The sequence below is a fragment of the Nannobrachium achirus genome, assembly GCF_963921795.1.
Source record: "Nannobrachium achirus genome assembly, chromosome: 23".
Lineage (NCBI taxonomy): Eukaryota > Metazoa > Chordata > Actinopteri > Myctophiformes > Myctophidae > Nannobrachium > Nannobrachium achirus.
The window spans coordinates 41,089,837-41,110,513 of NC_137830.1; the positions used below are offsets into that span (position 1 = coordinate 41,089,837).

The 20,677-nt window shown below is 43.8% G+C and overlaps 1 protein-coding gene across 1 annotated transcript in view; it reads left to right on the plus strand.

Moving 5' to 3' along the window:
- Positions 1-20,677, plus strand: part of sema3c (sema domain, immunoglobulin domain (Ig), short basic domain, secreted, (semaphorin) 3C) — a gene marked incomplete at both ends in the record, with an annotated part of 70,926 nt that overhangs the window by 49,511 nt on the left and 738 nt on the right. The window contains 7 exons of the mRNA XM_080754632.1: positions 3,120-3,264; positions 3,838-4,060; positions 8,576-8,664; positions 9,267-9,308; positions 9,825-9,982; positions 11,729-11,796; positions 13,087-13,217. Coding sequence (XP_080610758.1) covers positions 3,120-3,264; positions 3,838-4,060; positions 8,576-8,664; positions 9,267-9,308; positions 9,825-9,982; positions 11,729-11,796; positions 13,087-13,217 — 856 coding nt within the window. The remainder of the gene's footprint in view (positions 1-3,119; positions 3,265-3,837; positions 4,061-8,575; positions 8,665-9,266; positions 9,309-9,824; positions 9,983-11,728; positions 11,797-13,086; positions 13,218-20,677) is intronic.

The following is a 20,677-nucleotide window of genomic DNA, read 5'->3' on the forward strand; positions in this document are numbered from 1 at the left end:
GGCTATGGTTCAGGCTAACCAACGAAGGCCTTTTCTGATTGGAATCATACTGTTTTTATTATAGTCTGAACAGCAAAAAAACTTAAATAAGAGGCCTAATGGAAATGGATGTTTGCGCATACCCCATACCTAGGTGGTTTGAAATGTAATTCAAAATGATTGCGACTGTCAGGTCGCAAGTTACTATGAAAAACTCCACCGGCTGTCTGTCCATCACATCACACCACACTTTTGGCCCTACTCTTATCTCCACTACCGTTGGTCCTATCGATGCCAAACTTTGCACACACACTGGATGGCAAATCACAACCTCCTCCCCTGATTTCTTACATGGCCCTCTTCTAGCGCCACCATCAGGCCGATTTTTGCAAAACAAATTTTTGGACACTGCTCCTACAGATGTTGGCCTAAAATCATGCAAAGCAGTACACAGTATCTCTAAAGTCATGTCATCAACATGGATCTGTCCCATTTCCCATATTCCCTCCTGATTGGCTACGATTGCCTTCTAAAGTTTGTGTATGCGATGTGACGGTCGCTTATCTCCAGATTAGGGAGTCTTACTGGTTTCTAAAGATGTGTCTCAGTCTGGACACTCAGACAATGAATCCTGATTTATACAATATACAATATACTTATATATACATGCACAAGTCTGATATGATCACGTGCAAATAACAGTGAGGACAGTCAGTCCTAAAGATCAGATTTTTGAGAAACAAATTGGATTTGCCTGCAGCCTGAACAAAGCCTATGGGGCAGAAACCTCTTATCTCCAATTGTCAATGTTTTATGTTTATTTTTTTATTTTTTGCAGATGCATGTCCTACTTCGTTGTAAGGAAGTAGGACATGCATCTGAAAAAAAAAAAAGTATCACACAAAGTGAAAAGAGACGATCTGCAAGTTCACAGTGAACTTGAAGATCTGGTATTGTTAATATTTTAAAATGTTTTTATTTTTTTATTTTTTTTCCCTAATAATAATGAAATAGCAACTGTTTTGAACATACAAGGTTTCTATCCGACAGTGACAATATTCAGGTGACAGGGTGCATATGATGCTCCATCCTTATTAATAGCAGGTGTACATATTATATATATATACGTACATAATGGCATACATTTGAGTCCATTTACTGAGGCGTCAACGAAAATAATTCCTTTCCCACTATTTTATGCAAGAAGGAAGATGGTAAATGTCACCCTTTTAATGACATTCTCATGGCAAACTTACGTATACCACTTATTTAGACTCCATTATTTTCAGTGGATTTATAAGACTTGTGCATTCTACCTCATTTGCTCGGCCAAGAAAATAAATACCACACACAGAAACATTATGCATGCACATGGATTTCACTGCGCCGTGACTAATGAGCTTCCGTAGCTCCTGGTGATTATTTCTCTGTTTTTCTGCTGTATTATGACAGGAAAGAGAGAGTAGAGAGAGGGGAGGCTGAAATCAAGCCAGGGGACATTTTGATTTCCATCAATACTCTCTGGTGCAGTGGTTCCCCAAACACTGGGTCGCGACCCAATTTTTGCGCAGACCTATCTTTATGGGTCGTGAGTAGATATCATTTTTTAGTTTCGTAAAGAAAATATACAATCATTTCAACATAAAAAAGCATTTCTTTTAACCGATTTAGTGCCATTCCCGAGATATCTCGCGAAATGTACTCGAGTATCTGTAGTGCCATTCCCGAGATATCTCGCAAAAAGTAATATATTACTGTAACGGCGGATACATTACCGAGTACAATGGGCGGAGGTCCGGAGACGAAATCCGTCGCTGATTTCGCATCATCACGGCTCCTCCAGCACAAAATAGTCCCATCCATAACATTGAGGTGGACGGGGGATCTCATCTTTAATGTCCATTATCTCAAAACTACACTTTAGAAGCTAGGATGGAGGCAGATGCTCGCTTATGTTACACAGTTATAAAAGCTCCCGGTCGGCCATTACACAACTCCACGTGGACAATGATCGGTTCCGGCGCACGAACCGATGACGTCAGACCGGAAGTGATTGCGCTGTGGACTTCTGGCCTTCAAAATAAGACAACGCAAGTGAATGGGACCTGAAGGAGGCACTTTGGACATTATAATCCGTTAATGTCTGGGGCTCAGAATGAGTTAATATATTTTCAATAAATCTAAGAAATTCCATAATTACAAAAATCGCAACGAATTGGGAGCATGTAGAGCGCCTATTTTCACCATAGTGTGGGTCTCGAGGAGACACCAAATCTCTCTTTGGCTCTCGAGTGTGATATCTTAAAGCTTGCGGCACACATTAAATCAAATGTACAACACTAGGTCTATTTCATCTCCTTCGGTGTACTTCTCGCGTATTATGTCAATGTTCCATCACCCAGATGAAGTAACTCGATAACAAATGGATTCAAATCTACACATTACGCCGGCTATCATGGGCCTTGAGGCTTGAATGTCAGGCTTATAGGAACAGTCATTTGATCCATCTGTTCTGAATCTGAAGCGTAATTGGTTTCGTCTGGGTTAACCCGGGGTGACGCAGCCACAGGCCCCCTGATCCACTTGTTACCCAAGGATCACATCGAGGCTACAGTAGTCTAAGCTGGCTCTTTAAGTAGAGCCAAACCAAACAGCCGGGTCTTTGAGGTCCCACTGTAGTGTTATTCCTATCTCTCCACACTGTTTCTCCCTCCCGCTCCGACCTTTTTTGGGTGACCTGTACCCCGGCAACAAAGCCTCTATTTTATGTGCTAACGTGATGCGGTTTTAACTGACCGAGCCAAACCACATTTGATTCCACCCTGGGAACCGGACCGAAGTGTCCCCGCTAGAGTAGTGGCAGCGGGTCCGCCCAGATTGTATGGCTCGGACGTATCTGCGCAAAACAGCGGGGTCCTGGAAGAACTATGCTGTTTTGAGCTGGGTGGGTCCGGGATGTTGTGCATGCTGGGTTCTCTCTGGTGTGTATCATGATATGTGTGTGTTTGTGTGTGTTGGTATTGGTGGTTTATGAGGACATTTTATCGGCTTACCTACCAACATTATGAGGACATTTACCTGCTCCCTCTTTATACGGAAACCTGACATTGTGTGTTTGTGTGTGTCTCTTATGTCCTCAGCTCCGTCTTTAAAGGATCAGCAGTGTGTGTGTACAACATGGCTGACATCCTCACCGTCTTTAACGGGCCCTTCGCTCACAGAGAGGGGCCCAACTTCCAGTGGGCAGCCTTCCAGGGCCGAATCCCCTATCCCAGGCCCGGAACGGTGAGTTCACTTCAGGGTCACGTAATGACACTAAGCACTTAGTTTAAACCCTATTATACCTCATTTACCGGAGCCCCTCAGGGAGCTATACTAGGCTCCCTCCTTTTTAGCCCTCAAAAACAAATCTCTTTGCTGAAAATAGCAAAGCTCTTGTGAGCTTTAGATCTGATATTTTTCGCTGAATGTTTGCCACAGAAAAGGGGCACTAGGATTCAAGTCATTCAAATCGAAAAGTGAAATAAATGTTTGACTTCATCGGAGAGCTACAAGCTCACAACGCATCACGGCACATTGTGAGCTTCTACATCTTCTATTTTTGCTGCGATTGGTTCAGGCACAACATGCATCCGTTTCAGAGGAACGCTTAGCAAAACATAGCCATTTTATGACATGCTTTAAGTCTGTCCATTGATTTTATAAGTGTGTAACCAAAGAAAATTGTTATCAAGAGCTTTTGATTAAACAATAACTGCATTGGATCCATTGGAAGGTGTCTGCCCGACAGCAACGATATGATTGTTTAATCCTATCTTAGCCCTATCAGGATAAAGTCTGTGACTGTCTTCTCCCTAGTGTCCTGGGGGAGCTTTCACCCCAGACATCCACACCACCAAGGAGTTCCCGGACGACGTGGTGACGTTCGTGAGGAACCACCCAGTGATGTTCAACCCCATCTACCCCATGGGCAGGAGACCCCTGGTGGTCCGCACCAACGCTGACTATAAATACACCACCGTGGCCGTGGACCAGGTCATGGCCGCGGACGGCAACTACCAGGTCCTCTTCCTCGGCACAGGTACGGACCTCGCCAGTGGGGTAAAGCAGTGTTTCTCAAATGGGGGTACGAAGGGGTACTGCAGGGTACGTGAGGAAAACTAGAAATGTATTTTTCTGTTATGGTTAATGATAAAACATTGACAGACCTTGTGTGAACATACTCATCGTTTTGTTGCTGTTGGTAGTCATGGCTGCCAGTTCCCACCTGATGTCATGTGGGAGTTCAGACCGATCCAGACCATGCTGAGTGACTGCTAGCTTGCATAGCATCTTCAGGCTAGGATTTAAGTCTAGGAACTTAAAGATGTACAGGTCATCAGTGATTGTATGGTCTGCTTTGTAATCGTATCCTACAAAGATGATGATACGACTTCCCACCATGCAACAGCACATCCTGCACATCCTACAGGAGCCTTTCCCCTTGGTCTCAACCTGCCTCCAGGAAAAGTTCTCTGGACTGAATTTCCACAGATGATTGTTGAAGTACTGCTTCCCATTCCAGCCACCAAATATGTACAGCTCTCCATTGTAGGCAAAGGCTGAGTGACATGCTCGTTCCTCTGGGAGAAGGTGTGCAGAAGGTGTGTTCAACCAGCAGTTTGTCTCTGTGTCAAACACTCTGATGCTGTTGTAGTAGTCCTGACCCCACACCCAACCCCCAAATATAAACACCTTTGTTCCAATGATGGTGGCAGAGTGACCTTCTAAAACAGGTGATGTGGCAGTGCCTCTGGTTTTAATTAAAGACCAGACCATTATGGTGGTGTCCAACTTGTAGATATCATTTGTCCATCCAGTCAGCTGGGTGTATCCTCCAAAGACATACATGACCTTCTCCAGGACACAGGCTGAGTGGTAGCACCTTGCATCTGGAATAGTCCCAGAAGTATTGGGTTTGAACCAGCTGTGGGTGTCAACATCAAAGGCATAAAACACATTGTAGTAAGGATACCATCCTCCCCAGATGTACACAATTTCTTCTACCAGCACAGCTGTGTGGCCCAAGCGCCCGGAGGGAACCTCAATGGGACTTTGTCCTCTTCCATTTGTCACTGGGGGCAACTTCTTCCAACGCAAAGACAATGTGTTGAAGATGTGGACTTCAATCTGATCCCTGTTGTTCTCGTAGTTGTTGGTCCTTCCAAATGAGTACAGCTTGTGTCCGACTACCACAGCAGCATGGTGGGAATCCTTAGGTCCTCCTTTCAGATCTATTGTCCAGTGAAACATTTCACACAGCAGCACCACCGTGAACTAATGCAACAATCCTACAGGATACGGAGTTTAATTAGTTGTTGAATGACATTTGTTTTTTTGGACGTTTACTTTTAAAGACCAGTACATTGGTTGTGATGACAATGCTCTGATGTCATTGCGTGATGACATAGTATTTGGAATTTAGATCCATACATACAGACTAGCCCTGCTGGATCTCAGTAAACTAAGGAAGAGGGTTTGAGTGGCTAGACTCATGATTACACCCACACACAATGTGAATAGTATGCAGTGTTGAAGTGATTTAACACCTGAGGAAGATTATATTGTATTCTAAATCCTAACAGTTTTCTGAAATATGTACTGTATGTTGCTATACGAGTGGTGCTCAAAACAAAATTATAATTATAATATAAATATATATTTGCCAGTGGACCTCCATCTGAAATGGCAGCTGGGCCAATGCTCACTCCTCCAAGTTATGTGTAATTCGGTCTGGTAGTTTTTGCGTAATCCTGGAGACAGACAGACAGATAGATAGATACCTTCCTCCCCTGTGGGGACGGACATCCTGTCTTGGCCCTTTGTCAACAGAGGTAACCAGTAAGATGCCCTAAGGGCGAGAAGCTTTAGGTTGAGGTCGCGCTGAAACAACAGAAACTGACTCAATATGTCCATATATAGGCTTCTCTGTTAGCTCTTCTAGTTTCTGCACAGTAAAAAAGTATCCTGACTTGCAGCGTTCCCGAGGAGGACTGTTGAGGACTGTTGCCCAACTGGCACCAGCCTAGTCATCAATAATCATGATTAATAATCTGGATTAAATTATTCCGCAAGATAATCATCACTGTCAATTTTGTCCTCGTATGGCCCTAATTCTAATATAATATATTTTTTATTCCATCTCTTACATTGACTGCTGCCACTACTGCTGCTTTAATTATAACGTGTTTACATGAGTGATTTTAATCATAATGACCCATTGGAGGATCTCTTCTACTGTGAACCACCCAGAAAATTGAAATATAATGGCCTTCCTTCTCCGCTTAATTGAATGCAGTGGCTTATTCTCCCTCCCTCTTTTCTAATTAGAGAGGTCATTTGAAAAGCAATTTGTAATTTACAGTGACATCCTGGAGGCAGCTGCTCTTCGCTGTGATGATATATTAATACAATATAATCCTTATTTTTTTATGAGGCATTTCACGAGCAAATGACTGCAGAGAGCTCATAAGTCCCTTAGCTATAGCGGGGCTAGCTGATGAAGAGCTATCAGAGGAGGTTTGCACAGTGGGTGGAACAGTGAATCGTGAGACAGACACTTGGAAAGTTGGTAAGTAGAACAGTATTGTTAGGTCACAGATAGGGAGAGGTCATTCAGAGATAACAAAAACTAGAATTTATATACTTCTACTCCAAAGGACCTGGTTCCATTTATCCTTTATACAAACTTTTCTTTACAAAATGATGGAGTGTGCAAAAAATGATAATTTTCACCCGCCACCACCTGTGTGAACCTGTGATGTGAAAATAAAGCTGATTCTGATCAAATAAGATGTCTGAATTAACTGCCAAGTTTCGCGATTGCATAATAATGATGTAATGTGACAGACACTTGGAAAGTTGGCAAGTAGCCTAGAAGAATATTGTTAGGTCACAGATAGGAAGAATTTAGAATAATAGAATTGATATAATGACTTCAACTCCAGTGACATGGTTGCATTGGTACACTCTTCTGACTTAAGTGAACACTAAGGATTTCAGTGTGTTGTTTTGAGATGATGTGCCCTTTTGGGTGTGTGCATGCGCTTGCAAATGTGCACATGCATTTACAGCACGCACAAGGTGCACCTGTGTGTGTGTGTGTGTGTGTGTGTGTGTGTGTGTGTGTGTGTGTGTGTGTGTGTGTGTGTGTGTGTGTGTGTGTGTGTGTGTGTGTGTGTGTGTGTGTGTGTGTGTGTGTGTGTGTGTGTGTGTGTGTGTGTGTGTGTGTGTGTGCGTGTGTGTGCGTGCGTGTGCGCGCACTGTGCGCGCGCGCGCACGTGTGTGAGTCAACATGTTTGCATTCGGTACGCAGCCGGGGGAGTCTCTCTCTCTCTCTCTCTCTCTCTCTCTCTCTCTCTCTCTCTCTCTCTCACAGCTGCTTGTGTTTATCAGACCAGCCTTTCCTTTCTGATTCTCCTCTCTCTCCTGCACTGGATTCCTGAACGGATGCCAAGACCGTCTGTATAACCACGGCTTGGGAGGGGGTGGAAAAAGTGCTCGCATTTTTTACTTAGCCTATGTAAAAGTGTCGTCGATACTGCAATATAGAAATACTCTATTACGAGTGAAAGTCTGCAATCCAAAATGTTCTTGAATAAAAGTACAAGCTAGTTGCATGAAAATGTGCTTAAAGTTATAGCAAAAGTGAAAGGACTTGTTATGCAGAATGGCCCGTTCCAAGTTTTCAAGTGTATAAAGATCTTTTGAAAATAGCCGATCTACAAGCTCACAATGTGTCGCGATGCGACGCATTGTGAGCTTGTAGATCGGCTATTTTCAAATCGCCGAAATGTGTATATATAGGGCTGAAGTGGGTAATGTGTGTTTTATATAATAATAATAATAATCAAAATCTACAAAGTAACTGTAGTAACTCAAAGTTTTCAAATAATTGTAGTGGAGTAAAAGTACAATATTTGGATCCGAGATGTAGCGGAGAAGTAGAAGTAAAAGTATTGGAAATTATAGGTATAGGTTTCCAGGAGCTCCTACTCCTCCTCCTCCTCCTCCGTCCCTCTGTGTTCCGACTCCAGGGACAGTTTGTGTTATTGATGATGATGACAGTGTTACGTTTTGCCCTCCCCGTGGCCCTCGTCCTTCCCCTGTGTGGAGCTAAGCACTTCCATTCCCCTAAATCCACCCCACCACACACACACACCCCACCCCCAGTTCTCCACCACAGCTGACTTTGCTGCGGATGCCGGTCGTTCATGGCTATTACGTCTTAATTCATAAGCAAACAGGGGCCGCGAGAGAAGGAAAACAGACTTGCAGGCTTTGTTTCTTTCCCCGGAGTCGCGTTCTAATTTCAGTGACCGCATATCGAGGTCTTTCTCGGCCGTGGTCATGAGGGTGTAGGTATGCGCGTCTCATGTGGTTGTCAAATGACCGTCTCCGTTGAGTTTCTGTGTATTTTATTTCTGTGTGTGTGTGTGTGTGTGTGTGTGTGTGTGTGTGTGTGTGTGTGTGTGTGTGTGTGTGTGTGTGTGTGTGTGTGTGTGTGTGTGTGTGTGTGTGTGTGTGTGTGTGTGTGTGTGTGTCCTCCGTCACCCAGATAAAGGCACAGTGCAGAAGGTCATTGTGCTGCCCTCCAATCGGTCCTTGGATGAAGATCTGATCTTGGAGGAGCTGGAAGTGTTTAAGGTATGTCGGGTCTTTCTGTCTACATCTGCCTGTCTGTCTGTCTGTCTCTCATCTCTTTTCTTTCCCGGCACACCTCACATCAAAAGCAGAGAGTGGGGAGAGCTTGGCCACAACACACAGGCCTGTGCCAGAGGCCTGTGTGTTGTGGCCAAGTTCGCCCCACTCTCTGCTGAATTCAGGAGGTGGATGATTTGAAGCAAGGGGTGATGGGAAACATATTGAAACAGCCCTGGCCCTGACCCCGGTGAACTATCACACACGCCATTTTTATCTTTGCCCGCCGACTCCGGCTCAGCCTTGCCGCAAGAGAGAGACGCGTCATGGTCAGAAGGCTTTAATCTCCACAAACACCTGGACTCATACTGGTACAACAGGCAGACGAGTCTGGTTCTACGGGGGGTGGAACCGTGGACATCTGGGCAACAGAGGACAATGTTCCGCAGCTTTCACATGGTTTTTGGGCCTCCGCGATGATCTGTTTACAATGACTAGCCAGCTGTTATGCAAAGAAAGCCAGAGATGTTTGTGCCACTGAACGAGATAAACGTGTGAGAAGTGAACACCGCTGATGAAAACATGACATGGTATGTGTTGTTTTTCAGGACCACGCTCAAGTAACAAATCTCAGGATTTCCCCAAAAAAAGTAAGAGAGTTCATACTACTCATATTCATATTATTCTGTGACTTTCCGTCCATAGTCATGTGATTCTATTATGCCTACTGTATAATGTTCAAAGCAGAAATATTTTTGGCTGCCGATGAAACAAAGTAGGAATGCTGGAATATAATGCCTGGTTTATACTTTGTCATACTTGGGTGTCCCGTGCTGAAAATGGCCGATCTACAAGCTCACAACGCATTGGCTATGCGATGCTTTGTGAGCTTGCATATCTGCTATTTGTTGTACAGCAGAGTATAACGTCGCTGTCGGGTGGAAACCTCGTATCTCCAAGTTTCGAATTTGTATGTTCTTTTTTTTAAATGAAAAATGCTAAACCAACGGTTTTGGACATACAAGGTTTTCACCCGACAACGACGATAAGTGAAGCATAATAAGCCATAATTGCTCAGCCGCGGCTGGCCTGGTTCTCCTGTCAGCCGTTCCACTCATTATAGGACAAATGGGGCCTGCTGACATTTTGACCTGTTTACGTTGCAGCAACAGCTGTACGTGAGCTCCGAGTACGGGGTCTCGCAGGTCTCGCTGCACCGATGTCAGGCCTACGGCTCGGCTTGCGCCGACTGCTGCCTGGCACGAGACCCCTACTGTGCCTGGGATGGACTCAGTTGCTCCCGTTTCTACCCCACGGGTAAAAGGTACACGTGGACTTGTGGAAGAAAATACACCACACATTGTAAGGCAAAAACAGTTTATATACTGTAACTATAGGGCATTCACCAAATATTCGAATATTCGAATATCACTATGTCACTATTCGATGTTGTTCACCGAAGTCGAATATTCGCTTATTTAAATTTTTATTGTTTTCTGTTAAAAATATATATAAAATTAGGCTGTGACCCCCAAAATAAACATATTTGAACAGGGGACCCCCACCCTGACAAGCACTTGGAATTGTAGGTATTACATTTAATGTGACTCGCTTCCGCAGATAAATATTGTGAAAATAGCAGATCTACATGCTCACAACGCCTCGCGTTGCGAGGTGTTGTGAGCATGTAGATCTGCTATTTTTGCTATCTCCTATATTTTGTTTTTAATTGTTATTATTTCAAAACATTCTCAAAAAAGATAATAAAAAAAAGGATTTTCATGAATACAAAGAAATGCAATGATGATGTAAAGTAATTTCATTAATTAATAAAAGAAAAATCCAAGAAATTCCATACATTTGAAAACAAATGTTTAAGAATGACTGAAAGTAGCCGATTCAACGAAGCTCACAACACAGTGCGAAGCGACAAGTTGTGAGCTTGAAGATCTGCTGTTTTTCACTCATTTGGGTCCCAGCCGGGCAAACGTCCAATTTCTCTTTTGGGTCTCCAGCTAAAAAGAATTGGGGAAGCATGTATGCAGACGATATGGAAATAGCAACTGACAGCTAGGTTATGCCTTAAAAACATAAAAGACACATGTAACACCTCAACACAAAGTAGCCTATGAATTAGACGTCGGCAAGAGGTGAGGAGGGAAAAATATGGAAGTCCTGGCACTCTTTCCAAGCGTGCACTTTAATTTTACTCTCTGTCCCCAAATGAAACATTTTTATTCCCCTGGCATATCCTGCCCCGGTAGACATAACACAGACAACGAGCTATGAGTGACAGCCCTCATTTACACATGACACCTCTCTGCTTAAGAAGCAGCTGGGAGTTTGAGCAGGGGCGTCACAAGGGGGTGAAAAGTGGGACTGTGTTACTAGGGCCCAAGGTGGAGGGGCCTGGAATTATTTTATACTTTAGCTATTGAAAAATAGCAGCTATGCAAGCTCACAGCGCAGCACCGCGCTGCTAGCTTGTAGATCTGCTATTTTTGAAAAGTCGTGAAAAAATGTGGGAATCTTTGAATATATGTATTTTTTAAGCGAACATTTGTAAGTCAAATTTTGCTTCTGGGGGTCCCTGGATCTAAAAATTTTGAGATTGGGGTCCGTGGCCAAATACATATCATTTTGGGGGTCCTTCACATGAAAATATTTGAGCACCACTGACATAGAAACAGGTTATTAAAAAAACCTTCAAAGACTTTTGATTTTGATGATTTTTCAAAAATAGCAGATCTACAAGCTCGTATATCTGCAAAGTTTCAATAGTTAAAGCACGACATAACGCAGTGAATCCTAGTACCCAGGGCCCAGAATGTGGTGCGACACCCCTGAGTGTGAGTCTCCACATTCCTGTCAGCCACAGGTCAAGTTTAGCTTGGTTCGTGGAGCCAAAACACAAAGCCACCCAATTTCCTTCGCAAAACACGATGTGCTTGTGTTGCTATTTTCCCCTGCCTGATGCATACAGTATGAGGCGTCCTCCATGCTGAGTGAAATAACAATGAAATTGCCCTTCCGTAATAATGGATAATGATATGTCTTTTCATTTTCATAGGAGAAGCAGGAGACAGGACGTCATGCATGGCAATCCCCTCACGCAGTGCAGAGGTTTCAATCTGAAAGGTATACAATTACAAAGCCACTGAATTTCACAAACCCGGTGAAGGCATTGTATTATTGGCAAGGCATTGTATTATTGGCAAGGCATTGCACTTATTCCCACTGATTCATCAGTCTGTCAAGACTGGCGTGTTGTCTCTCACAATTTTCAGTATTTTCAACGGTGTGTAATTTGGAAGCACTGAAAATGTATGGAAAATAAAGCTGATGTCTCGTCATTTCCCTACATCCATTTCAACTTTCAGTCACATCATGTGTTTAGCGAAAAATATTTACTTTATTGGTTCATGTGAAAGTTATAGCACAGTGTGAGTGTGTGCGTCGCGTGTGCGTGAACTCGTGCGCATTACGTGGCACCTGGCAATTAAGGCTGCGACGTACTCGACTATGAATATCGGGTGTAGTTTAATGCAAGGAGGAGCTCTTGTCCCATAGAGAGTTCCATCTCCGCAAACTGTTTGCATCTCTAAATTAACACCAGCCTTGTGGAAGCAGCCATATGGACACCACTAATGAGCCTGCCTGTCATTCATCCTGCTGAGTGACGAACCGTTTGGCTGCAGCCTAAGTGATACACCAAAATGACTTATTTGACAGTGAAAACAGTTGTCCAATACTTGAATAATTAGGGTAGTTTGGCAACAGTGTACTGTAGGGCAGGTGGTGTTTGGTTTTGGTGCAGGTTAGGTTACACCTCATTCACAGAATATTTATCTCCGATCGATCCACCGATCGTTGCTAAACACAGAGGTTTTCTGTGCTAGCCGCGAAAAAATTTCTTTGTGTCTGAGAATGAAATGGTTAGCAAAGAGCGCCATCTAGCGTAAAACAATGGAGAAAAAAAAAACATGTTTGGATCGTGAGCCTTTGAAATAAACTAAAGATGTGAATGGCAGGGAACGAGTTAAAGGAGTGACTTTTTTTTTCCTATTGATTACTCACACCATGGAGACTTGAGTTCAATATTTTTTTGTTTATTGTCGCATTCCTAAGACAATAATTTGATTACAATGCATTTATCCCCATTGATTCTTGATTACTATATCCACATTTTTGTCTTGGGAATGCTACAAATACAAAAAAATATTATTGAACTCCATGGCATGAGTAATCAAGCATTTTAGGGGTGAATTACTCCTTTAAGGTCAGCTTTCTACCCTCACTGTTGAGACATGGCTTTTCTGTCTGTCAGCAACTCACATAGGGGTCAACACTCTGATGTGTCTTGTGTGTGTGTGCGTGTATGCGTGCGTGCGCGTGCATGTGTGCGTGTTGGGTTTGTGCGTGTGTCAGCTTACAGAAATGCCTTGGAGATGACGCAGTATGGTGTGAGAAACAACACCACCTTCCTGGAGTGTCTCCCCAAGTCCCCGCAGGCCTCCATTCGCTGGCTCATCCAGAGGGACAACGACCGCAGGAAAGAGGTCAGTGCAAGGTTACAAGCGCACAGTGGTGTAAAGCAAGGGTCTTCAACAGGGGGTCCGGGACCCCTACGGGGTCCTCAGAGTCACTACAGGGGGTCCTCCAAATCTTTGTGTGATAGAAACCTTTTTCCCCCTTTTTGTATTAACCACTTGAATCCGAGCATCCATATTCGGAAAACTTTAGACGAAAATAGCCGATCTACAAGCTCACAACGCCTGGCGCTGCGAGGCGCTGTGAGCTTGCAGATCGGCAATTTTTGGCTAAAATTTGGTGTAGAGGGGGGAAAAGGGCATACTAAGTACAGAGTGAAATGTCAAGTTATGTATTGATGCTGGTTCAAATGGTTAAATATCTGAAAACACAAATTGACATGAATCTAAAATACAATGATGATTGTGCTGTCAAACAATGAAACTATAGGGAATCTATGAAAACGTTGTGGGGGTCCCTGCTCTCTCAACTAAGGGGTCCTTGGGCTGAAAACGTTGAAGACCCCTGGTGTAAAGTAACCAAGTGCATTTACTTAAGTAATGTACTTAAGAACAACATTTGAGGTATTTGTACTTTACTTGAGTATTTCCAATTTCCTATACTTTTACTTCTAACCCTATAACCCTATACATCTCGGATCCAAATATTGTACTTTAACTCCACTACATTTATTTGAAAACTTTAGTAACTAGTTATGTTGCAGTTATTATAATATAATATTATAAAACATTCATAAAACACTTTAGCCTTGTTTTATACCGTGTGGCTATTTTCAAACATTTTGTACTTTTACTTGTGGTAATTTAAGTACTTATTGATGGCAATACCTGTATACTTTTTAAAGATTTGATTTTTTTTTTGGGGGGGGGGGGGGCTTTTTAGTTTTTATGCCTTTATTAGATAGGACAGTAGACTGACAGGAAATGGGGGAGAGATGGGGAGCGACATGTGGCAAAGGTCGTCCGGATGGGGAATCGAACCAGTGACGCCGTCAGGCATCAATGCCTATGTGGCAATGCTGCCTAAGTGGTATGCGCCTGCACCACTGGTATGCACGTGCACCACTGCACACGCACGCTACAGCTGCCTTTCTTCTGATCTATCACCAACTAATGAAACATGAAATATGTGGAAATCCCTCGTGATAAATGAACAGGTTTCAGTTTTTCATCCATCAGAGATCCATCCACATTATTATTACTAGAAGCTGGGCCGCCCTTCGGGCGGCCCAGCGTCTAGTCGGCGACCTGGCCAACTCGGAACAACGTAAATAGGGAATGAATGCCCCGCCCTTTAATGCAAACCCCATTATACCTGTTGTCATAGGACCCGTTTTGACCATCTGTTTGCCTGTGTCCATTTATGCCCATATATGGAGATATCTGTTATCTGTCTGTCTGTCAGCGTCCATTTTATGTCCATATATGGAGATCACTGCAGATATAGTTCTGGGTCCATTTTATGCCCATATATGCCCATATATGGAGATATCTGTCTATTTGCGTCCATTTCACGCCCATATATGGAGATCTCTGAATCTGTCTGTCTGTGTCCCTTTATGCCCGTATATGGAGATCTTTGTGATTCTGCGTACATTTTATGCCCATATATGCCATTTGCGTCCATTTTATGCCCATTTATGGAGATCTCTGTATCCGTCTGTCTGTGTGTCTGTCTGTGTCCCTTTATGCCGTATGAGATCTCTGAATCTGTCTGTCTGTGTCCCTTTATCCATTTTATGCCCATATATGGGGGCATTCATTTTATGCCCATATATGGAGAACGCGCGTGCCCGTGGGACGAACGGTTCTCATATGGGGGCATTCATTTTATGCCCATATATGGAGAACGCGCGTGCCCGTGGGACGAACGGTTCTCGAGATACGCGGATTACCTACATACATACACACTCACAGAGATTTTTTGTTGACTCATGTGGCGTACGTCTGCCCATATATGCCCATATATGGAGATATCTGTCTATTTGCGTCCATTTCACGCCCATATATGGAGATCTCTGAATCTGTCTGTCTGTGTCCCTTTATCCATTTTATGCCCATATATGGGGGCATTCATTTTATGCCCATATATGGAGAACGCGCGTGCCCGTGGGACGGAACGCGCGTGCCCGTGGGACGAACGGTTCTCGGAGATCTCTGAATCTGTCTGTCTGTGTCCCTTTATCCATTTTATGCCCATATATGGGGGCATTCATTTTATGCCCATATATGGAGAACGCGCGTGCCCGTGGGACGGAACGCGCGTGCCCGTGGGACGAACGGTTCTCATATGGGGGCATTCATTTTATGCCCATATGGAGAACGCGCGTGCCCGTGGGACGAACGGTTCTCGAGATACGTGGATTACCTACATACATACACACTCACAGAGATTTTTTGTTGACTCATGTGGCGTACGTGATGTCAGAGCCTTTTATGAAGTGATGTCACAATGAGTCAGAGCTTTCGCCGATTTCCTCAGAAACAGCCTGATGTCAACAATCAACCCCGCATAAGGAGATTCCGAACGTTTCGCGCCGGTTTGGGAAAACCGCGCGTCGGGTCGGGTCGAGACCCGGCACTGCACTCCGTGCCGTGGCCATATATGGGGGCATTCATTTTATGCCCATATATGGAGAACGCGCGTGCCCGTGGGACGGAACGCGCGTGCCCGTGGGACGAACGGTTCTCGGAGATCTCTGAATCTGTCTGTCTGTGTCCCTTTATCCATTTTATGCCCATATATGGGGGCATTCATTTTATGCCCATATATGGAGAACGCGCGTGCCCGTGGGACGGAACGCGCGTGCCCGTGGGACGAACGGTTCTCATATGGGGGCATTCATTTTATGCCCATATGGAGAACGCGCGTGCCCGTGGGACGAACGGTTGTCGAGATACGTGGATTACCTACATACATACACACTCACAGAGATTTTTTGTTGACTCATGTGGCGTACGTGATGTCAGAGCCTTTTATGAAGTGATGTCACAATGAGTCAGAGCTTTCGCCGATTTCCTCAGAAACAGCCTGATGTCAACAATCAACCCCGCATAAGGAGATTCCGAACGTTTCGCGCCGGTTCGGGAAAACCGCGCGTCGGGTCGGGTCGAGACCCGGCACTGCACTCCGTGCCGCGGCGGGGAACGCGCGTGCCGAATCTGAAGCCGGTGGGACGAACGGTTCTCGAGATACGCGGATTACAAACAAACAGACAGAGATTTGTCGCATTTATAGATAGACTAGAAGCTGGGCCGCCCAAGGGCGGCCCAGCGTCTAGTCGGCGACCTGGCCAACTCGGAACAATGTAAATAGGGAATGAATGCCCCGCCCTTTAATGCAAACCCCATTATACCTGTTTTCATAGGACCCGTTTTGACCATTTGTCTGCCTGTGTCCATTTATGCCCATATATGGAGATATCTGTCTGTCTGTCGGTGTCCATTTTATGTCCATATATGGAGATCACTGCAGTTATAGTTCTGGGTCCATTTTATGCCCATATATGCCCATATATGGAGATATCTGTCTATCTGCGTCCATTTTATGCCCATATATGGAGATCTCTGTATCTGTCTGTCTGTGTCCCTTTTATGCCCGTATATGGAGATCTTTGTGATTCTGCATCCATTGTATGCCCATATATGCCATATATGGAGATATCTGTTTATCTGCGTCCATTTTATGCCCATATATGAGATTTCTGTCGCTTTTTCAAACAGATGGTCAAAACGGGTCCTATGACAACAGGTATAATGGGGTTTGCATTAAAGGGGGAACCGGCACTGTGTCTGCAACACAGTCGGAGGCACAGACAGATACAGAGATCTCCATAATGGGAATAAAGGGACACAGACAAACAGATGGAGGAGGAGACAAACTTAATGCAAACCCCATTATACCTGTTGTCATAGGACCCGTTTTGACCATCTGTTTGCCTGTGTCCATTTATGCCCATATATGGAGATATCTGTATCTGTCTGTCTGCGTCCACTTTATGCCCATATATGGAGATCTTTGACCATCTGTTTGCCTGTGTCCATTTATGCTCATATATGGAGATATCTGTATTTGTCTGTCTGCATCCATTTTATGCCCATAAATGGAGATCTATGCAGACACAGTGCCAGTTCCGGAAAATCCTGATGTCAGACATCAGAATCCGAACCTTTCGTGCTGGTTCCAGAAAATCGTGTATCGGGTCGGGTCGGGTCGAGGCCGAGCACTGCACTACCTGCTGCGGTGGGGAACGCACGTGCCGAATTTGAAATAGGGAATGAATGCCCCACCCTTTAATGCAAACCCCATGAATGCCCCACCCTTTAATGCAAACCCCAATATACCTGTTGTCATAGGACCCGTTTTGACCATCTGTTTGTCTTTGTCCACTTATGCCCATATATGAAGATCTCTGCACACACAGTACCGGTTGCAGAAAACTCTGATGTCAGACTTTATGCCCATATCTGGAGAACGCGCGTGCCGGTGGGAAGAAGGGTTCTCGAGATACGCGGATTACATACATACATACACATTCACAGAGATTTTGTGTTGACTCATGTGGCGTACGTGATGTCAGAGCCTTTTATGAAGTGATGTCGCAATGACTCAGCGCTTGCGCCGATTTCCTCCGGAACAGCCTGATGTCAACAATCAGCTCCGCATAAGGAGATTCCGAACGTTTCGCGCCGGTTTCGGAAAACCGCGAGTCGGGTCGGGTCGAGGCCCGGCACTGCACTCCGCGCTGCGGCGGGGAACGCGCGTGCCGAATCTGAAGCCGGTGGGACGAACGGTTCTCGAGATACGCGGATTACAAACAAACAGACAGAGATTTGTCGCATTTATAGATAGATTACATCAAGCAGCAAGTATGTCATACCAATCACATGAGCTTTTCTGCCTTGATCCGCACTTGCCTGGGGAACGACACTGGGAGTGTTTTATTGGCTACCGCATATTTTGATGAGTGTCGATACAGATCAAATGTGATATGGACCCTGACTAACGAGGGGATTCTCAGCGGGGAGACATTTCATAAATATTTGACACCCCTTGAACAGCTTGAGCCCTTGAAAGTGTGCAAACAGCACCTACAGCAAATGATTTAGACTTGGCCGTCAGTGCTTTGAGAGAGCATAATAATAAGCCTGAAGTATAGGATTTCGCCTTGAAATACTGTGTACCCTATTGGTTGGCTCGCGGGCAACAGCCAACTCTGTGTATGAGAAGCACGGCCGTGCCATGAGTACCGGGAGCTGATGATGGATAGGGCTATCACGATTTTACATTTTACATGACGATTAATTGTCACTGAAATAATTGCGATTAACGATTTCATTGTGTTTTTGTTGCTGACAATTACATTTCTGTTTGGCTTGTAAGCTTAGAATTTGCACATGGCAGATATGACACATAACCTAAATATACAAAGAAATGACTGACATATTGACCAGTGACCACCTTATACTTACAAAAGAACATTGATAGTGGAAATAGCCGATCTACAGTACAAGCTTACAACGATGCGGCGCGTTGTGAGCTTGTGGATCTGCTATTTACACTATTTTAAAAAAAATCTTTGAAAAGATATGAACATTTTTCAATATGTAAACGATTATGACGATTATGACAAAATGATTGCGATTATGTCAAATAATTGCGATTAGACGATTATGTAATAATTGTGACAGCCCTAATGATGGAGGGTGTTGCACTCTTGTGCATTGAAGGCGATGGACATCCTCGTTCTCAGCCAATACTGACAATAAGTCTGGCTGACCTACTTACTGTGCATTATTATTAGTTCTGTGGCACATTGAGGTTAAAGTTCTTTCGTGACTGATTATGTTTTCACCCCAAGACCCAAAAGAGAACTATTTGTGTCTCCCTGGACCCAAATCTACAAAAATACTAGTGCTGTGCGAGTTAACTAAATTAATCACGATTAACTCACCGTTATGTTAATCGTGATTAATTATTTTAATCGCAATTAATCGCACATTTATATATTACAGCCATTTGGCCTTTGGACACTGTTTCTCAACATTATTATCTCAAATATTATTTGGTGAGGTCTCCGGATGATTAGCTTAATGTGCAATATTGTTTTCTCACTCAACAGTAAACAAACCAACATACATATGTCTCATGTCTAATTGTCTCACAAGTAATTAACTTAATGGTCAAACATTGGCTACAATATTGGCTATTTTGGCTACAAGGTCCATCCCTGTTGATATAAAATATAATTAAAGCATAAAGGTGGACACAACAGTAATCAGATTAAGTAAATTAAGCAGATCCTTATACCCATCAGCTGCAGTCTGTTTAATGCAATACTATTTCATTTTTTTAATTGATTTTGAATAAAAGATTAGCATACTTTTGCATAAAGCCAGCATATTTTTCCACTCCCAAGTTAATAGGGCCACGAAAGACTTGAAAGATATCCCTTTAACAATTTTGCTGCCATTTTAAACATAGCTGTAGTAAGCAGCTGCCAAATTGTGCGACTCATCTAGTAGACGGGTAAACTCGGTGACAAGCTTTCGAATAAAAAAAAACCCATTGAAATAGACATATCCATTGCCACACTGTATCCCTGCTTATCCGCCAGTGTTTACATGAAAAAACATTGAAAAAAGCCAACTGTGCGTTATGGTAACAAGTGGACACGTTCGCGCACAAAACGCACGATATGTGCGGGGATCATAATCCAGGCGTGTAGAGACTGGATCAAAGTTTCCAAACGCAAAAATCCGATTGAAAAACGAGTGTTCCATCGCCGAGTAGCTTTCTCTTCTGTTACAATGTAAACCAACGGAGGCGGGACTATGGCCCAGGCTCAGACCGGATACGGAAAGCTAGATCCGGTCCAGACCGGAAATGACCGGATACAGTTAGGGGGGCGGGCCTAAAGAGCCAGAATCAGCGAAAATCAGCGATAATACTTTTAATCCTTTCATAATGATTAAAGCTAATTAAACTTCCGGGATCTACGGGCATGGCACCGCGGTACAGCGGGAAATCTACGGTTTCTACGGGGATCGCGGAGTATGAGTTAAGTTACATTGTGAACTGATAAAAGCTGATGACTTATTTGCGATTAATCGCGCGATTAACTAGCTAAATCATGCGATTAATCGCGATTAAAATATTTAATCGTTGAACAGCACTAAAAAATACATTACGAAATAACTCTTAGTGAAAGTAGCACTTGAATGTTAACACAGCATCTTGAACGTGTGAAAATAAATCAGAATGATCATTTATAGCAGTGGTTGTTGGTACCCTAACTTTTTAGCCCATGACCCGAAAGAGAAATTAGACATTCGCCGGGGACCCAAACGAGTGAAAATTGCAGATCTGCAAGCTCACAAGACGTCTTTTCACACCACGTTGAGAGCTTGTAGATCGTCTATTTTTTTCTATTATTGAGAAATAGCAGATCTACAAGCTCACAGCACGG